Genomic DNA, 20,188 nt, shown 5'->3' on the forward strand with positions numbered 1-20,188 from the left:
CGGGAAAGGAGCTCTGCCCAGGTTGAACGCATGGCCCCATCTACACTTGTTTTTGCTGGAACCTTTGTACCATTACCGATAAGACTGATTCATCTCTACATGCCTATCTGATCATGTGAAGTCAACACCACTGGAAAAACAAATTTTACAACATCAGTTTTCAGCCCACCAACATCTGTGAAGGAATACCCCATTGGGTTTTGATTCTGGACTCTGGAACCCACATGAGCCAATATTTATTTTCTCTGTGGTCTCTGTACTGTAAAACCTTCTTTTCTCTTTCCCCCTCTTTACTGTCTGAGTGTGGAGGCGATGTGGCAATGCTTCTCTTGTGTTTTGAGTGTGTGCAAATAAACTAACCCTTTGAGTTCATCCTATCTTGAGTTTCCATGCACCTGCTGCCCTTGTCCTTCTAGATGGTAGAGGTCACAAGTTTGGAAGGTGCTGTTGATGGAGCTTTGGTGAGTTACTGCAGTGTATCTTGTAGATGGTACACGCTGCTGCCACTGTGCGTCGGTGGTAGAAGGAGTGAATGTTTAAGGCGGTGAATGGGGTGCCAATAAAACGGGCTGCATTATCCTGGGTGGTGTTGATTTTCTTAAATGTTGACAGAGGTGCACCCATCCAGGCAAATGGAGAGTATTCCATCTCACTCCTGTGATGGTGGACACGCTTTGGGGGAGTCAGGAAGTGAGTTATTCACAACAGAATTCCCAGCCTCTGACCTGCTGTTTTAGCCACAGTATTTATGTTGCTGATCCAGTTCAATTTCTGGTCAATGTTAACCTTGAGGATGTTGATAGTGGGGGATTCAGCAATGGTAATGCCATTGAATGTCAAGGGGAAATGATTAGATTCTCTCTTTTTGCAGAAGGCCATTGCCTGGCACTTTTGTAGCATGAATGTAACCTGCCACTTTTCAGCCCAAGCCTGAATGTTGTCCAAGTCTTGCTGCATTTGGACATGGACTGCTTCAGTATCTGAGGAGTTGCGAACGGTGCTGAACATTGTGCAATCATCAGCGAACATCCCCACTTCTGACCTTATGATGGAAGGAAAATCACTGATGAAGCAGCTGAAGATGGTTAGGCTGAGGACACTACCCTGAGGAACTCCTGCAGTGATGTCCTGGAGGTGAGATGACTGACCTCCAACAACGACAACCATCTTCCTTTGTGCTAGGTATGACTCCAACCAGTGGAAAGGTTTCCCCTTGATTCCCATTGACTCCAGTTTTGCTAGGGCTTCTTGGTGCCACACTCGGCCTACTGTTGTCTTGAAGTCAAGGGCAGTCACTCTCAACTTGTCTTTTGAGTTCAGCTCTTAAGTCTGTGTTTGGACCAAGGTGGTAATGTAGTTAGGAGCTGAGATTCTTATTTTCCTTCATCTTCTTACCAAAATGTATAACCTCCCACTTACCTATGCTGAAATTCATTGCCAATTATTTGCCCATTCTGCAAGTTTATTAACGTCCCCCTTGTAATTTGTTGCAGTCCTCCTCAGTATTGACTAACCTCGCCACCAGCCCCCATTTGGTTTTGTCCACAAATTTAGAAATTGTATTTTTGTTTCCAAAGTCCAGATTGTTAATGTAAATTGTGAAGATCATTGGCCCCAGCACTGATCCTTGTGAAACATCACTTCTCACCTTCTGCCACTCTGAATGATTACCCTGTTCTCCCACTCTCTGTTTTCTGTCTGGCAGCCAGATACCCATCCATTCTGCTGCTGGTTCCTTGACTCCACATTCTCTGACCTTATTCATTAGCCCAGTTCTTCTCACACTTTTTCCCACTGTGACCCCATTTCTATGCTTCAGAATCGGCATGACCCCAGATGCCAACAAAAATACAAAACAGAATGCAGCATTCAATATGTAATTATTAAAGTTCACACATTAAAGGCATTGTATGTAAAGACATGCAATGCATCATGTAAGTATGTAAATCTGTGTTTGTAAATGATTTTGTAAAAAGGTTATCTTAAGTATTTACTGGGTCTAACTGTTCAGCTGCAGATTAGAGAAGTGCTATGGTAATAAGGATTCCTTCCTTATTCCTTCCTATCCAACCCCTCACCCCAAGCCTCCAATTGCATCATGACCTCGCTCCCCCATTCACTGATCTTCTAATTGGGGTTCCTGTTGACTGATGTGACCTTGTAGTTACTGGCCCTCTCCTCCCAGCCAACTGGGACCAGAGGTAAAAAAATCGGGCGTGCCGATTTTAAACTAAGACTCCACCTGCCTTCCCAGGTGCACAGAAAAGACCCAGTGGCAGTATTTGAAGATCGGGGAGCTACCTCCCCCACGCCACCCCCCACCCATGTCCGATCTTACAGTGCCTGAATTGTCTCATATGTTAGCCGTTATAACAGTGGCTACCCTTCAAAACTACCTCGTTGGCTGTAAAGTTCTTCAGGGTCTCGTAAGGGCGCTACAGAAATGCAGGCCCCTCCTTTCCCTTGCCGTACAGCTTCCAAAATAGAACTCAATTAGCAAAGCCTGCGAAGGGAGTCAGGCAGACAAACAGATGGTCTGTGGCACTGTTGTTCCCAATCCATCCACCTGCTAATTATTAAATTGGTTTAAGTGCATTGTACGGGGGCAAAATGAATTTGCTGTTTGCAGACACATTTATCTCAGTTTGTTTGCATCGTGCTGTGATTCTAAAGTATTTAACAGGGTCCTGGAACATTGTTTTTTTCTTCTCTCTGATGAAGTTAGATTAATCTTCCTCTGTTCTCTGTGTTGTTGCTATGGTAACCAGTCAATGTTCGAGTGCACTATATTACGTTTCTACTCAGCCTTCAGCTGTCTCACTGACAGTTTGCTTGCTGGAAATCTCTTAAGTGAACAAGCTTCTGGTTTAGCAAGAGGCGTTGGATGTAGCCCGTCACTAGCTGAGAGTCAGATCTCTATCACCATGGAAACAGATTCCCCAGCCTCAGGAATTGCTCTCATTGTGTTATCGATAAAGACTGTTTCATCACCCGATGTCATTTTATTGATTGACAGGGGAAAAAAGAGGTTAAAACGATACTGAGCTCAATTCTTTTGTCTCCAGAAAGCGCTTGTATTTCTACAGCACCTTTCACCGCCTTGGGCTACCTCAACACACTTCACAGTCAACTGATAATCTAGGGAAACGCAGCAGCCAATTTGTGCACTGCAAAAGACCCCCACTGGGAAATTTGAGATAAATGACCAAATATTCGTTGATTGAGGGATGAATATTGGAACGAGACACCGGAAAAGACTCCACTTCCACATAGAGCTGTGGGATATTTCAGTTCTAATGCAGAGAGTTTAATGTCTCATCCAAAAATGGGCACCTCTGACACTGTAGCACTCCCTCAGTGCTTCCTCATAAATCTTCCTGTTTATTGTACAGAAGACGACGCCGACTCATTGGGTCCCAGTGCATTTCTTGACATTGGATACTCATCTTGCAGTCCTATAGCACATAATGAGGCCATTCGGCCCATCACTCTTGGATCAGCTCTGCCAAATGTTCCTTCAGCACTTTCTTTGGTGATAAAAGGGTTAACGGTTAGTGGATCAATCCATCTGTTGTTTGGATCTGGCACGTGGTACAAATGCATCACTCCCACGTCTGTTCGTCAGTCAGAGATCATTCTTAATGGAAGTACTGGAGAATTGCCACCTCGTATTTGTGGTGGTTGATTGGAAAGTTTCACCTGTGCCAGAGCAGCTAGGGATAGTAGCTCCGATATCTCATATTCATCATTGTGACTTTAGACACTAATGGAGGGATGATTTTTGATCCAAATTAAATCTCTGTGAGGCCAGTTACATCATTGTGTCATCAAATAGGAGAAAAATATTGGCTCAAACTCCTTGAGGACATATGTAGAGAGGATGAAAGGACAAGTTAGCTCCTGTTTCTGTCCTTCATCACTTTCTCTCCTTTCATGACAATATATTCCTATCTACTCTGCACAATGGGGATAAAAGCAGCTCCCATATGAATAGATCTCAGCGCTTTTGAATGTGTCATTCACAATCAGGATTTCACATTTCCCTTACCACACTCCAGGTTTAACACTCCAAGTTCCACAATCCAGGTTTAACACTCCAGGTTTAACACTCCAGGTTCCACACTCCAGGTTCCACACTCCAGGTTTCACACTCCAGGTTCCACACTCCAGGTTCCACACTCCAGGTTTCACACTCCAGGTTCCACACTCCAGGTTTCACACTCCAGGTTCCGCACTCCAGGTTTCACACTCCAGGTTCCACACTCCAGGTTTCACACTCCAGGTTTAACACTCCAGGTTCCACACTCTAGGTTCCACAATCCAGGTTTAACACTCCAGGTTCCACACTCCAGGTTTAACACTCCAGGTTCCACACTCCAGGTTCCACAATCCAGGTTTAACACTCCAGGTTCCACAATCCAGGTTTAACACTCCAGGTTCCACACTCCAGGTTTCACACTCCAGGTTCCGCACCCTGTGTTCCGCACCCCAGGAGCAGAATTTTGCCCTTGTCGGGCGGGCTCGGCAGGTGCAGGCGGGAGTGGGCCTGGGGCGGATGGGGGCGGGCGGGGGTGGGCCGGGGGCGGGTGGGGGTGGGCCGGGGCAGGTGTGGGTGGGTGGGGGCAGGGCGGGGGTGGGTGGGGGCGGGTGGGGGCAGGTGAGGGTGGGCCGGGGGCGGGTGGGGGTGGGCCGGGGGCGGGCGGGGTGGGCCGGGGGCGGGTGGGGGCGGGCGGGGGCGGGCGGGGGCAGGCGGGGTTGGCTGGGGGTGGCTGGGGGCGGCTGGGGGCGGGTGGGGGCGGGCGGGGGCGGGCGGGGGCGGACGGGGGTGGGCTGGGGGTGGGCGGGGCTGGGCGGGGTTGGGCGGGGGTGGGCGGGGGTAGGCGGGGGTGGGCTGGGGGTGGGTGGGGGTGGGCGGGGCAGGCGGGGATGGGCGGGGGCGGGCGGGGGCGGGCGGGGGCAGGGCGGGGGCGGGTGGGGGTGGGCGGGGGCGGGCGGGGGCAGGGCGGGGGCGGGCGGGGGTGGGCGGGGGCGGGCGGGGGCAGGGCGGGGGTGGGCCGGGGGTGGGCAGGAAGCCGACCACAGCCTGTGATCGAGGCCGGACCGTGATTTGATGCTGGGTGGGCTCAGTGCTGCCCGTGTGGGGTGAGCGGGCACAGAGCTGCATCAGGGAAATGAAGAGTTCCCCTCATGTGATGCTGTTTTTATTTTATTTGCTGTTGGAAACCTCATCTTGCCCACGGGTGAGGTTTCCTAAAAAGTGCCAAGGCTGCTTGGACTTTTTGCCCGCCCGCCAACCATAAGGCTGGACAGGCAGTGAAAAATTGAAGTTAATTAATACTTTAAGGCCTTAATGGGCCTTCTAATTGTCGGTGGGTGCGTTGCTGATTCCCGGGCGTGCCCACCGACTGATCTATTACACGACTGCACGTTGACATTGGGACGCTCGCTCGATGTCATTTCACACGTGAGTGGGTTGGGCACGTGCCCACCCGCCAAGGTAAAAATTCTGCCCCGGGTTTCACACTCCGGGTTTCAACACTCCGGGTTTGACACTCCGGGTTTCACACTCCGGGTTTCACTCTCCGGGTTTGACACTCCGGGTTTCACACTCCGGGTTTCACACTCCGGGTTTCACACTCCGGTTTTGACACTCCCGGTTTGACACTCCGGGTTTCACACTCCGGGTTTCACACTCCGGTTTTGACACTCCGGGTTTCACACTCCGGGTTTCACATTCCGGGTTTGACATGCCGGGTTTGACACTCCGGGTTTGAGACTCCGGGTTTGACACTCTGGGTTTGACACTCCTGGTTTCACACTCCGGGTTTCACACTCCGGGTTTGACACTCCGGTTTTGACACTCCGGTTTTGACACTCCGGGTTTCACACTCCGGGTTTCACACTCCGGGTTTGACACTCCGGGTTTCACACTCCGGGTTTGACACTCCGGGTTTCACACTCCGGGTTTGACACTCCGGGTTTCACACTCCGGGTTTCACATTCCGGGTTTGACACTCCGGGTTTCACACTCCGGGTTTCACACTCCGGGTTTCACATTCCGGGTTTGACACTCCGGGTTTCACACTCCGGGTTTCACACTCCGGGTTTGACACTCCGGGTTTGACACTCCGGTTTTGACACTCCGGGTTTGACACTCCGGGTTTCACACTCCGGGTTTCACACTCCGGTTTTGACACTCCGGGTTTCACACTCCGGGTTTCACACTCCGGGTTTCACATTCCGGGTTTGACATGCCGGGTTTGACACTCCGGGTTTGACACTCCGGGTTTGACACTCCGGGTTTGACACTCCTGGTTTCACACTCCGGGTTTCACACTCCGGGTTTGACACTCCGGGTTTGACACTCCAGGTTTCACACTCCGGTTTTGACACTCCGGGTTTGACACTCTGGGTTTGACACTCCGGGTTTCACACTCCGGGTTTGACACTCCGGGTTTGACATGCCAGGTTTCACACTCCGGGTTTGACACTCCGGGTTTGACACTCCGGGTTTCACACTCCGGGTTTGACACTCCGAGTTTGACACTCCGAGTTTGACACTCCGGGTTTGACACTCCGAGTTTGACACTCCGGGTTTGACACTCCGGGTTTCACACTCCGGGTTTGACACTCCGGGTTTCACACTCCGGGTTTGACACTCCGAGTTTGACACTCCGGGTTTGACACTCCGGGTTTCACACTCCGGGTTTGACACTCCGGGTTTGACACTCCGGGTTTCACACTCCGGGTTTGACACTCCGGGTTTCACACTCCGGGTTTGACACTCCGGGTTTCACACTCCGGGTTTGACACTCCGAGTTTGACACTCCGGGTTTGACACTCCGGGTTTCACACTCCGGGTTTGACACTCCGGGTTTCACACTCCGGGTTTGACACTCCGAGTTTGACACTCCGGGTTTCACACTCCGGGAGCAGAATTTTATGTTCTGCGGGCAGGCAATCGGGTGTAAAATTGCGCACATTGGTGTCGGGCGAGTGTCACGATGTCATCGTTCACTCGCACGGGAGCCGGAGCGGCACCCGCCATTAATTAAACAGCCACTTCCGGCCCTTAAGAGTCCAACTGAGTGTGATTTTTCCTTTCCCAGTCTATTTCCAGCTCATCGCACAGGCAAAACGTGCCAACATTTTCACAAACCTCATCCTAGGCTGGGATAAAAAGGGTCAGCAGCATTGCCAGTGTGAGTAGTAGGGGTTTTGGAGATAGTTTGCAGCTGGTTGCTTATTGGTACTTGACAGCCTCATCTCGGTTCGGGACTTCATTGTTAGCATTTCCAGGCTTCATTTCTGGACTCATTGCTGTCTGCCAGGCCCTGGAGGATTCAAACCGTCTGGACCCTTCCAGGTATCAGACAGCCTTCCCTTTCCTGCTAATGGGGATTGGGGTCTCCGCTGGTGGCACCTCCTCTGAGGAGGAAGAGAGGGGCAAAAGGGAGAGGAGGTCAGCCTCCGGGGGAGGGACCTGTGGGAGGAGAGGCACAGGCACAAGGGGTGCAGGGCCAGCAGGAAGTCCAAGGCGGAAGGGACCACAGAAGACGCCACTATCCTGCTGCCAGGGTTTACAGGCGGCAATGCAGCTACCTCAATATGTCTGAGGTGCAGTGCTGAAGGAGGCTCCGCCTCTCCAGGGAGAGAGTGACCTCCATTTGTCAGAGGAATGGCCCTGAAATCATCCCTGACTGTGTGGGTGGATACCCCATACCAGTGGCTCTGAAGGTCACAGTGGCCCTTAACTTCTATGGCTCCAGCTCTTTCCAGGGTTCAGTGGGGGATCTGTGTGGAGTCTCCCAATCAGCTGTCCACAGTTGCGTCAAGCTGGTGACAGAAGCTCTGTTCAGGCGGGTACTGACCTTTATTCTTTACTGTACAGACGAGGCCAGCCAGTCTGAGGGAGCCAGATGCTTTGCAGCGGGTGCTGGGTTCCCCCGCATCCAGAGTGCCATCGACTGCACACATGTGGCCATCAAGGCTCCAGCGGGTCAGCCGGGTGCCTTCGTCAACGGGAAAGGATTCCACTCCATGAGCTTGCAGATAGCGTGTGACCACAGGATGCATATTCTGTAAGTCTGTGCAAGGTACCCTGGCAGCTTCCATGATGCTTACATCCTGGGAGACTCCCAGGTGCCGAGACTCTTCAGTGCTCCAGTCCGACTGGATGGATGGCTGCTGGGAGACAAGGGCTATCCCTTGAAAAGGTGGCTCATGACACCTCTCTGCCACCCGAGAACAGAGGCTGAGCAGTGTTATAATAGGAGTCATGCCTCCACAAGTGCAGTGGTAGAGAGGCCCATAGGTCTTTTCACGATGTGCTTCCAATGTCTGGACCATTCAGGGGGTGCACTACAATACTCCCCAGAGTGGGTGTCAGTGATAGTGGTTGTGTGCTGCGCGCTCCACAATCTGGCAAGGGGGGACCAAATGGAGGAAGAGGATCTTGACACAGCTGCACAGGCCACAGGTGATGCGTCCAGTAGTGAGTCCGAAGATGAGGACGGTGAGGAGAACGCTGAGGGCATGGAGCCAGACCTCGGTAACCTGTAGGGGGGTAGGGACACCAGGGACGCCTTGATCCAACGCTTCTTCAGCTAGGCTACCAAAGATCAGCTTCAAACACATGCCAGGGCTGCCGCCTCCATCTCAGATGTCTGAAAGGACCCTTTCATTTGAACTCAAAGAACATTCAGTGCCTGTGCAATAAAATTCAGATCCACCTATGTCCAGCATTACATACTGGCATTCCCCGCACCAATAAAATAAAAAGGTGAAGCATACTCAGGCCATTATAACAAAAACACAATGTATCTCATTCTGACAGTTCAAAAATCTTAACAGAAACGTTTCTGGTATTCAACTTCAGGTCTACATACATAAAATAATGTGCACTGAGATACTAGCCACTGCTCTAATGCCCACCAAGGGGCTGCTATCTGCGCTGGTGCCTGGTTCAGAGAGCGGGTGTGGCACAGGTGCAAACGAAGCCTGGTGGTCTTCCAGTGTCAGGGGTGGCCCTATGTGGTCTGGAGAGCAAACGCCTGCTGACAAACCTAAAAGGGAGAACCAAGACAGTTAAAAATGAACATAAAATCACCTGTGACCTGTCCCTCTTGTGTTCGTGGTGCCTTCAACTTATGTTTACAAGTGCTACATCTAGGTGCCCCCCCACTCGCTGGCATCAGCATTGGAGCTAGCCTGCTGACTCTGCTTTCTTGTGGTCTTGATGACCTTGGCAGTCGCCCTCTGGCCAGTGGAGCCTGTGCTGGCCCTGCCTGGGATGGAGCAGCCAGTGCCATGACTGGCATCTCCCCAATCATCCGAGCCTCATCAGATGCCATGGTCACTGGCAGAGGGGCAGAGGAGCTGCTGCCGTCATCCAGAGCGCCCTGAGAGGAGCCCACAGAGACAACAAGCAGCTCGTGCGCCAACATCAGGTCACTCTGGACCTCCCTGCTCACCACTGACGTACGGGCACCGAGCTGGGATACTGGGTGCCTCATCCATCTCCCACACTGGCACTGACCACCTGAAGTCAATGCCTGTGTGAGGGTTTGCAGGTACGAGTGCAACTCCAGGAAAACCTGATTCTGTCCCTGGAGCTGCCTCTCCATGAGAGTCACCACTCTCTCAATGAAGGAGGCAGTGCGCTCGGCCATGAGGGTCAATGCAGTGCTCACGCTCCGCATGGACTCCTCCACAACAGAGACCATGGCACGCAGACCCTCATGGATCTCCGCCAGATTCACCCACACATCCCGCATCTGCCACCTAATGGACGACTCCACAGGCTCATCATCAGCCTTCAACTGAGCACCGGGGATTCCGGGCTCCGGGGATTCCGCGCTCCGGGGATTCCACGCTCCGGGGGTGCCGTGCTCCGGGGATTCCGCGCTCCAGGGGCTCCACGCTGCAGGGGTTCCGTGCTCCGGGGGTTCCACGCTCCGGGGGTTCCGCACTCTGGGGGTTCCGCGCTCGGGGGATTCCGGGCTCCGGGGATTCCGCGCTCCGGGGATTCCGCACTCCGGGGATTCCGGGCTCCGGGGATTCTGCACTCCGGGGATTCTGGCTCCGGGGGTTCCGCACTCCAGGGGTTCCGCGCTCCGGGGGTTCCACGCTCCAGGGGTTCTGGGCTCCGGGGGTTCCGCACTCCAAGGGTTTACAGTCTGGGTTACACACTCGTGACGCACATCCTTTGTCATTTGTCGGGTGTGACATTTCAGCTCTCATGCTGTGAATTATGACACTTGACGTGTGACTATTGAATTGTGACACCTGCAGTTTGATAACTGAAGTGTGAGACCTGAATTGTGATAAGTGCAGTGTGGCACCTGATGCCTTAAGTGTAACAATTTAAGTTCAACACCTGAAATATGATAAAAGAAATGTGAATGTAAGGAATGACACCTGAAGCGAAAGCAGGTGTGCGATTGCTGAACTATGACAGCTGAAGTGGTAGTAAGTAAGAATGAAGAGGGAGAGGGAGGAAGTGCAGGAGTGTCTGGGATGTGTGCAACTCTCAAACCAGTACTCAGCATTGGAGATTGCTGGGAGTGGTGACACCTCGAAGGAGTGTGGTCCAGACCATCGCAGCAATGGGCAAGGAACTGGACAGGAGGGAACAGCAAAGAGTAGAAATGCAGTCATTATAGAGATTCCACAACTGGGGAGACAGACAGGTATTTCTGTAAGCGTCATTGTGAGTCCTGTATGGCATGTTGACTCCCTGATGCCAGGGAAAAGTTGTCACATTCAGGTGCCACACTTTTATGATCCTGAAATAATGAGCAGTTACTAGATGAGAGCGAGACTTGATAATGTTTTATGTGGATCAGCCAGATCTGGTGGTGAATGGCTAAACTAGTTTGTCCACCATATCCTTTCAAATCTGCGACCCTTGTACTTGAGAGAGCTGAGGTTCGGGCTATTGCCGGGGGGAATGACCAGAGTGAGACAGAGTAATGGTTTCGGTCGAGGATCTGAGGCATCACAGGTGGGGGAAGAGGGTGAGGCTTTCAGAGGTACTTTCCCTGGGATGAGATGTTAAACTGAGCTTCCTGTGTCCCCCTCCTCCACCTGCCCTCACCCCGACCCCACCGGCTCTTTCAGACGGATGCAAAATATTCCGCAGCACTATTACAAAGAATAGCAGGGAAGTGTCCTCCCTGGTGTCCTGACCAATCAACCAACATCATTAAAAACAGGTTACATGGTCATTATCATTTTGCTGTTTGTGGGATCTTGCTGTGCTTCCCCCACATTACAACAGTGACCTCGCTTCAGAAAGCACTCCATGGGCTGTAAAGTGCTTTCACACATCCTGAGGACATGAAAGGCGTTATATAAACAGAAATTATTTTTTTCAGCTCTGCACAAAACACTTTACCAGCCCCGAAGCACATTTCAATGAATCCAGGCAAAATTCATTATCTAATTCTCTGCACCGAGCTTTCACAGATTAAACGAAAAAGAGATTGCAAAAATTGTCATAAGCTCGCAATCACATGATAATTTCAGACATATTAAGGTAATAACTCACGTTGGTAAGAAACTCAATGTTCAAGAAAGAGCTAACACCCAATATTAATATTAATGTCACGGGCAGAAATTCTGGTCTTGAAGCCTCAGCCAAGGGTGGAAATCTCCGTTAGGATTTAAAATAATAAGAAATATCTGGAGACTGGTTTTTTTATTTTATGAAGTCTTCTTTCAGGTGCCTGATTGTGCTGCATGGGCATCTTTTGCAGAGTTTTTATGCTTTCTTTTATTATTTGGAGGCCTGCAGCTCCCAGGCAGCTGTCTGCCTTCAGTGAGCTCTCTCGAAGCGCTCACCAGCGCCCGCGGCCATGCCGGTGCCTGCCCTCTTCCCGCGCCCCCACCACCACTGGCAGTGCAAAGCCTTTCTCCGGGCGTGTTTCACCCCGACTGGCCCAAATGCTCACATCCCATGAAGGAATAACGAAAAGAACTACTCCACTGGGTGTCGAGCGTAACGCTGGTAAGCTCCACCAGGAGCTGGATGCGTATTAGACAGGAGTTCCGTTTTGGGTTGGAGTTTGTACCTGGCTTAAGCTAGGCCACAACGAACCAGTGCTGGCAGTGCCAAGGGCAGGAACTCCCATTATGGGGCTCTTTGCTTCGAGATGGTTGGAAAGGCATAAAGTTGGAGGTCTATCCATCAGGAGAGATGGAGTTTATTAGGGAAATCAGTCACTATTCCAGCCCTTAAGGTTGGACGGGCAGGTCCATTAACTACTTGAATTACTTTTAAAATGGCCTCAGTTGGCCGTTGACAGGTCGGCGGGCGCACAGCTGATTCGGCTGTGCCCCTGCCGACCTGAAAATTGAAATGGCGCGGGGTGACATCGGGAGTTCCGCCTGACGTCATCCTGTATTATTTTACGCGTTGGCCCCGCCCCCCCGCTCACCGACCTCAATATCCTGGCCTAAAGCTTTTTCTACATTTTTAAGTTTCCCAAACCACTGAACTTCCAGCCCCATTTAATCAATCTCTTTCACTTCAGGAGCTGTAAAACTTCACTAAAAATGATGGTGTCCAGGCACATAGGAATTCTCTTAATGTCCCCAAACAATTAACATTAATAAATGGAAATGGAGTTGCGCAGATCAAACTCATAAACCCTCACAGCATAGAAGGAGACCATTCAGCCCATCATGCTTTTGCTGGCCATTCAAAATTAGTCTCACTCCACCGCTCTTCCCCTATAGCCCTGCAACTTATTGTTCCCTTCAGGCATTCATTCAGTTCCTTTTTGTAAGTAACTACTGAATCTGCTTCCTTCTGCCCTTCCAAGCAATGCATTCCAGACCACAACTCACTGTGTAAAAAAGAAAGTATCCTTTATCTCCCCTCTGGTTAGTTTGTCAATTCCCTTAAATCGGTTTGCAGAATTTGAATGTATTGTTTCACTCACATAACATTCAACTGGCACTTTGATCAAAAGCTCAAGTGGATTGTTGGCTCGATGTCATTAATCTCCTCCTCGTCTTTGTGTCCAAGGGATGATTTGTTGCATTGTATGGAGCTGTACGACTGACACAGAATTCTAAAGTGTTTAATACGTTCCAAGATACTGTCACCTTATGTGATGGATTGCCAAATCTGTCTGGAAAATTTCACTTCACCAGGAGTCAAGTGGTGCAGGGATTGATACTGTGGAGTTTGAATGCTGAGGTTGTAAACTTGTTGAAATTGGCTCCAATTGACACTATTTAATCTGGCATTGGACTTTCATTCCACTCCCTGGTTAACTGAGACAATATCATTGCAGTACTGTACAATAAAAGGAGACTGCTTGTTAATGCTGACTGGGGCTGGACTTCGAATTTGTACAATACAGTGCAGAAAGGGTAAGATTATCGACAGCTCATTTCATGAAACCACATCCAAATCTACCCTCACTGAATTTAACAAGCCAGGAACTAGAAACATATTCATAAAACCATCGACAACTTTTATGCTCCAGTAATAACATACATTTACCTCACGCCTCTCACCTCGTAAAATGTCCCAAGGTGCTCCACGGGGGCAAATTTCGGCATAAGCCGAATTATGAGCCCATAAGGCGATATTCAGGCTGTTGACCAGTAGCTTGATCAAGGGGTAGGTTTTAAAGAGCATCTTAAGGAGAGAGAAGTGCAGAGGTTTAGGGAGGGAATTCCAGAGCTTTGGCCATAGGGAGCTCAAGTCACAACCAGGCAGAACGATCAAAATCGGGGATGCTCAAGAGGCCAGGATGAAACAAGTGGAGATACCTCAAAGAGCTATGGGGCTGGAGGAGATTACAGAGGTAGGGAGGGGTGAAAACATGGAGAGATTTGAAAACACGGAAGAAAATTTTTAAGATCAAGGCGTTGTTTGAGCGGGAGTGAAGTCAGGCGATAGGAGAATAGCATTTGCTGTGAGTTAGGACATGGGTAGCAGAGTTTTGGATAAACCCAGGTTTATGTCCTGACAAAGGAAATTTTTACAAAGGATAATTAACACACAATGGACTTTCTCCTTGTGTGTATTCATTATATATTTAGTATTTGTGATTCCTATTTGTGTTAGCTATCACTGTTTTGTTCTCAGTTGTTTCAGTCTGGAAACAGCTGTCTTTTTCGTAATACTGACTCCCCATAGATTACATAGATTTTTAGTGAAGAGACAAGCTACTTGGTCCAGCTAGTCTGTGTCAGTTTTACGTTCCACAGAACACTCTGCCCATCTTTAGGAGGTTTAGCAGCGAAAATTATTGCGATCCAATAAACAGAGTGCTAGAAATAGGGTCACTATTTATCTCCATCTGCAAAGAGAGATGTTAGTCAGACAATGGTTTCCAGATGTTGAGTGATCTGTCATTAAAGCATTGAGAGAGAACATGTTTCAATACATAGCCAACATTCTCAAATCCTTTCTGATGTGGAAGTTGATGTCTGTAACTGTGAAGATTTTTACTTACATTAAGGTTTCAAGGTTAGGGTTAGTTCAAGGATGTTCCACTTCATAGGTAGAATATTCAGTTTTATTCCCTATATTCAAGGCATCAACATAACCTACACTCCCCGGCCTCCAGCACCATCATCATTCAATTACCAAGCATCCTATTTAAGATTCATTTATAATTAATTAATCTTTCGATGCTTTGCTCTCATCTGTAGGTGTAAAATGCTCTTCAAAATGAAGACAAGGTTTCCTAGGGTACACGTACAGATGATTTCATTTGTAGGAGATTCAAAAACTAGAAGCTTCAATTTTTTTTCATTCTTTCATGGGATGTGGGTGTCGCTGGCTGGGACAACATTTATTGTCCATCCTATTGCTCATGAGAAGGTGGTGCTGAGCCTCCTTTTTGAACTGTTGCAGTCCACATGGTTTGGAAACACCCACAGTGCTGTTAGGGAGGGAGCTTCAGGATTTTGACCCAGCGACAGTGAAGGAACGGTGATATATTTCCAAGTCAGGATGGTGAGTGACTTGGAGGGGAACTTCCAGGTGCTGATGTTCCTATGTGTCTGCTGCCCTTGTCCTTCTAGATGGTAGGGTCGTGGGTTTGGAAGGTACTATCGAAAGAGCCTTGGTGAGTTGCTGCAGTGCATCTTGTGGGTGGTACACACTGTGCGTCGGTGGTGGAGGGAATAAATGTTTAAGGTGGTAAATGGGTACCAATCAAGCAGACTGCTTTGTCCTGATGGTGTCGCACTTCTTGAGTGTTATTGGCAAGTGGGGAGTATTCCATCACACTCCTGACTTGTGCCTTGTAGATGGTGAACAGGCTTTGGGGAGTCAGAAGGTGAGTTACTCACCACAGAATTCCCAGCCTCTGACCTGCTCTTGTAACCACAGTATTTATATGGCTAGTCCAGTTAAGTTTCTGGTCAATGGTAAGCCCCCAGAAAGTTGATTTGGTAATGGTAATGCCATTGAATTTCAAGGGGAGATGGATGGATCCTCTCCTGTTGGAGATGGTCATTGCCTGGCACTTGCCTGGTATGAAGGTTACTTTCCACTTATGAGTCCAAGCCTGGATATTATTCAGGTCTTGCTGCATTTGGACATGGACTGCTTCAGTATCTGAGGAGTCGTGAATGGTGCTGAACATTGTGCAATCATCACCAGTGGGTAACATCCCCACTTCTGACCTTATGATGGAAGGAAGGTCATTGATGAAGCAGCTGAAGATGGTTGGGCCTAGGACACTACCTGAGGAACTCCTGCAGTGATGTCCTGGGACAGAGATGACTGACATCCAACAACCACAACCATCTTCCTTTGCGCTAGGTATGACTCCAACCTGCAGAGATTTTTTCCCTCTGATTCCCATTGACTCCAGTTTTGCTAGGGCTCCTTGATGCCACACTCAGTCAAATGCTGCTTGATGTCAAGGACAATCAATCTCACCTCATTTCTGGAGCTCAGCTCTTTTGTCCATGTTAGGACCAAAGCTGTAATGAGGTCAGGAGCTGAGTGGCCCTGGCGGAACCCAAACTGAGCATCAGTGAGCAGGTTAGTGCTAAGCAAGTGCTGCTTGATAGTACTGTTAATGACCCCTTCCATAACTTTACTGATGATCGAGAGTAGACTGATGGGGCGGTAATTGGCTGGATTAGATTTGTCCTGCTTTTTGTGGACAGGACATACCTGGGCAGTTTTCCACATTGCTGGATAGATGCTAGTATTGTAGCTGCACTGGAACAGCTTGGCTAGGGGTGTGTGTGGTTCTGGAGCACAAGTCTTTAGTACTACAGTTGTCAGGGCCCATAGCCTTTGCAGTAGGCAGTTCCTTCAGCCATTTCTTGATAACATGTTGTGTGAATCGAATCGGCTGAAGACTGGCATCTAAGATAGTGGGAACCTCAGCAGGAGGCCGAGATGGATCATCCATTCGGCCCATCTGGCTGAAGATGGTTGTGAATGCTCCAGCGTTGTCTTTTCCCCTACCGGATCTGTCCCCTATGCATGCAGAAGCTGAAATCCAATGTTGATCATTGCTTGTTGAACCTGGTGTGGTGAAACCCAAGTCTCAGTTCCTTCTTTCAGTGGCCTTCACAATCTACAACCAGTTATTTCCTGTTAACATAAAAACACAAAATAAATCTGTGTAGACAGAAGACAGCTGGAAATTATTCCACACAGGAATACGTTGGCTACAGCTCTTTCTTTATCACATCGATGAATAGAGACAGCCATAAGGTATCAGCATCTGAGGCAAATCTACAGTTAGAGAAAGGAATTGTTAACTTTGCAAAGAATCTTGTGCAGCAAAGATCTGGAAACAAACATGTACATTTTTCTGGAAACTGCTGCAAATAAGGACGAGGTCAGAACCATCCTTCATGTCTCAGTGCGAGGGATTAGGATGATCTCATGCACTTTAAAAACATGTTCTGGGGCAACTCACGCTCTGTTTCAAAATGTCAACACGAATTCAAGAAGTACTTTGCAAAGTCGGAATTGTTTAGGATAAAGGATCACTGAGGTATGACATAAAAAGAGGCACTGCCCTTCTGAGAAAGGATATACTGGTAGATGGTTCATCTGTTAGGTTGGGTACATTGTTTTTAAAAGGTACTGGATAATTATATGTAAGAAAGAGGAACTGGCTTCAGTACAACTTGTCCATAACTCAATATCAGCTCCTGTGTATGTAGGTAAAAGGGAACAAATGGTTGTCTGTCGCACTTGAGTCCATTGACCACGTCAGGTAGCAGGAAGGAACTGCCTGTCCCTAACGCTGCTGGCCAGAACCGAGCCAGTGTGAAATCGGGAGAGGTGAAGTCCTGTCGCCAGAGGCCAGATCATTTATATTAGATCCTGGGCGAACATTCCATAAACCTCCCTGCATCGCCAAGACTCTCAGGCAAACTCACCACTTTGACAAAGCTTCTGACCGTGCCTCCTAACAATCTCCTTAAGTCACCAAATAAATGCAGGCTGTTCAACAAATAAAAACAGAAAATGTTGGAAATACTCAGCAGGTCTGGCAGCTTCCGTGGATAGAGAAACAAAGGTAAGGGGCAAATGTAATGCCTTCCCCTGAGGTGAGTTTGAAGGCTGGGGTATTTAATTGGGCGAGAGGATGGCGGGTGTGGACCCCACCACAACCCTGCCCCTGCGCTGATTAAGTCGGGGGGAGGGAAGGTTTGTGAACAGCTTTCCTGCTCCACCACTAACTGATGTCCACAAGGTCCTCATCCTGTCACCACTAGTAGAGGACAGGGTGTGGGGGTGGGGGAGACTCGCCATGTGGGGGGCATGACAAGCAAACCCGTGCAGGGCTCCCTTGTTCAAAGGTACTCAGTGTCTGAGGGTTCAGGCATCAGGAGGGGGGAGAGGAGGGACTTGCTGAGAGTCACCCCCCTGCCCTGACTGTTGACTTCCCCCCCCACACCGTCTCCCACGAGCTCCACCCCACGACACCCCCTCCTGTCATCACTCACTTTTGGCCTAGGATCCGGTGATGATCCTAGGCCTCGGGTGGGTGTTGTGCCAGCAGTGTCCACCACCTCCCCAGTGGCGATGCTGCCGGCCTCTGGTTGACCAGTAGCTCTCAGTGGGCAGGACTTCTGCCCCCCAGGGTGGTTGATCCAGTGGGCAAGGCCCACTGCTAGTCTGCCAACTGCCTGACAAAAACAAGATGCAGCAGGTCTTCCCGAAAAGAGGCGACGCGGGGGTCTCCCCAGCTCTCCAGCCAGCGACTGAGACCCATGTCGCCTCCACAAGATTCCACCTTGGGACCTTAGCAAGGAAAAATTGGTCTTGGAAGGGGTACAGTACACATTCACCAGAACATTACCAGGGCCCCAAAGATTTGATTATGAGGAGAGAGCACATAAAGTAAGCTTGTATTCCCTGGAATATAGAAAGTTAAAGGGTGATTTGATTGAGGTTTTTGGATTTTGATTGAAAGGAATTGTTAGGTGGATAGAGAGAAGCTTTTTCTGTTGTCAGTAGAATCTAGGACAAGGGCACATAACCTTACAAGCAGATGCAGGCCACAGGAGTGAGGCTTGGAAACACATCATCATACAATGGGTATTGGAACTGTGGAAATCTCCCAGGAGAAGCAGTAGATACTAACTCAATTACTCATTTTAAATCTGAGATCAATCGATTTTTGCCAGACCGGGGTATAAAACGACATTGGTGCAGGTAGATGAGATACGATATAGATCAGCCATGATATCGCTGAATGATGGAACAGGCTGTGGGGGTTGAATAGCCTCATCCTGGTTTGAAGTTCCTATGATTGGTTGGAGACTTGAATTATGATGACAGGTTACAGAAACTTGCCTTGCATTCCCATAAATATAGAAGACTGAAAGGTGAAAGTGCAGAAGATTAAAAGGTGATCTGATTGAGGTAATTAAAATGTTAAAAGGATTCAACGGGGTAAATAGAGGGAATCTATTTCCTCTGTGGAGACACTTAAACAAATCTGGAGCTCTTTCCTTCAAACTGTGGATGCTGAGGGTCAACTGATATTTTCAAGACTGGGATGGATAGATTCTGTTGTATCACAGTATCGAGGAATTTATAGCTTAGCTGTAAATGGGGTTGAAATGCAATTCAACAATAATGTGACTGAATGGCAGAGCAGGCTAGTAGGGCTGAATGGCCTTCTCCTGTTCTTATGTTCCGATGTTCCTACGTTCATTATAAGTGAGTTCACGATTAAACTCTTGTGAAAATAGCATTGAATATCTTTGTGTTATGCTTACTCCCACAGATCCCTGTTATGACAGGTGCATTCATGGATTCAGCCATCGATGAATGCAACACAGATTTCTCACTCTTCAATTCGTCCACCAACGTGAATGATGCAGCCTCAGCTCCAAACCAGCCCGAGGAGCCAGCTCGGACCTCCAATGATGCCATCTGGTTATGGATTGCGATAATAGCAACCATCGGGAACATTGTGGTGGTTGGTGTTGTGTACGCCTTCACATTTTAGGATGGTGAGAGGCCAGACAACTTGAGGAGACTGCCCTTCCAACAGCCTGCCCACAAGATGGAGGAACATATATGGCAGCCAACTCAATCACTTATGAGCCTGCATGTTTTAATGGCACCCCAAAGCCCTGTGCCACATGTGTACTCAGTCTTGGGCACTGGACAACCAATGGCTCCAAACCTATTGGTTTCTTCAACTTTGCATCTGCATGGAGTGCCACTCTCTATCTGATGAGCTACGATCTGCTGTCTTTTAATGACAAGAACCTTGTATAAAGCAACAATATATTCATCTGATATTCAGCAGAGGGAATTCTCAATTTCTCCAAGTATTCAGCACATTCCAATAGGTCAGTGCAGTTGGTGGCAGTGTCAAACTTTGCTTTAACAATTAAATACAAACTGTGGCAGGGTTATTTTTGAAATATAACACTTTTTTAAAAACTTGACTTGGGGAAAAATAGTGGGATTGAAATTACTTCCTGTCAGGAAGTGCCGATTGGGTTTTTAATTGAGATCGTCTTGAGTTCTTGTCAGGTGATTCTTCCTAGCTGCCGATGGGAGACAAGACTCAACAGGGTCAGGTTGGATGTGCCAAAGAAAGGTGGGGATTTTAGGGTTCGGGTGCCTGGCTTTAGGGACTCACTGCCCTGAGTTGCGTTGAGTTACTTTGTAAATTACAGGGATATTTTGGTGTTGGATAATATTGGTGTTACATTC

General features: G+C 49.0%; 1 protein-coding gene across 1 annotated transcript; it reads left to right on the top strand.

Moving 5' to 3' along the window:
• The first annotated feature begins 17,541 nt into the window (after positions 1-17,541).
• LOC144693528 (uncharacterized protein C14orf132) lies at positions 17,542-19,469 on the top strand. Its single transcript, XM_078563372.1, has 2 exons — positions 17,542-17,556; positions 19,245-19,469. The coding sequence occupies exons 1-2, from the start codon at positions 17,542-17,544 to the stop codon at positions 19,467-19,469; spliced, it is 240 nt and encodes a 79-aa protein (XP_078419498.1).
• Positions 19,470-20,188: the final 719 nt, after the last annotated feature.

Source organism: Cetorhinus maximus, chromosome 18 (genome assembly GCF_964194155.1).
Source record: "Cetorhinus maximus chromosome 18, sCetMax3.hap1.1, whole genome shotgun sequence".
Classification (NCBI taxonomy): domain Eukaryota; kingdom Metazoa; phylum Chordata; class Chondrichthyes; order Lamniformes; family Cetorhinidae; genus Cetorhinus; species Cetorhinus maximus.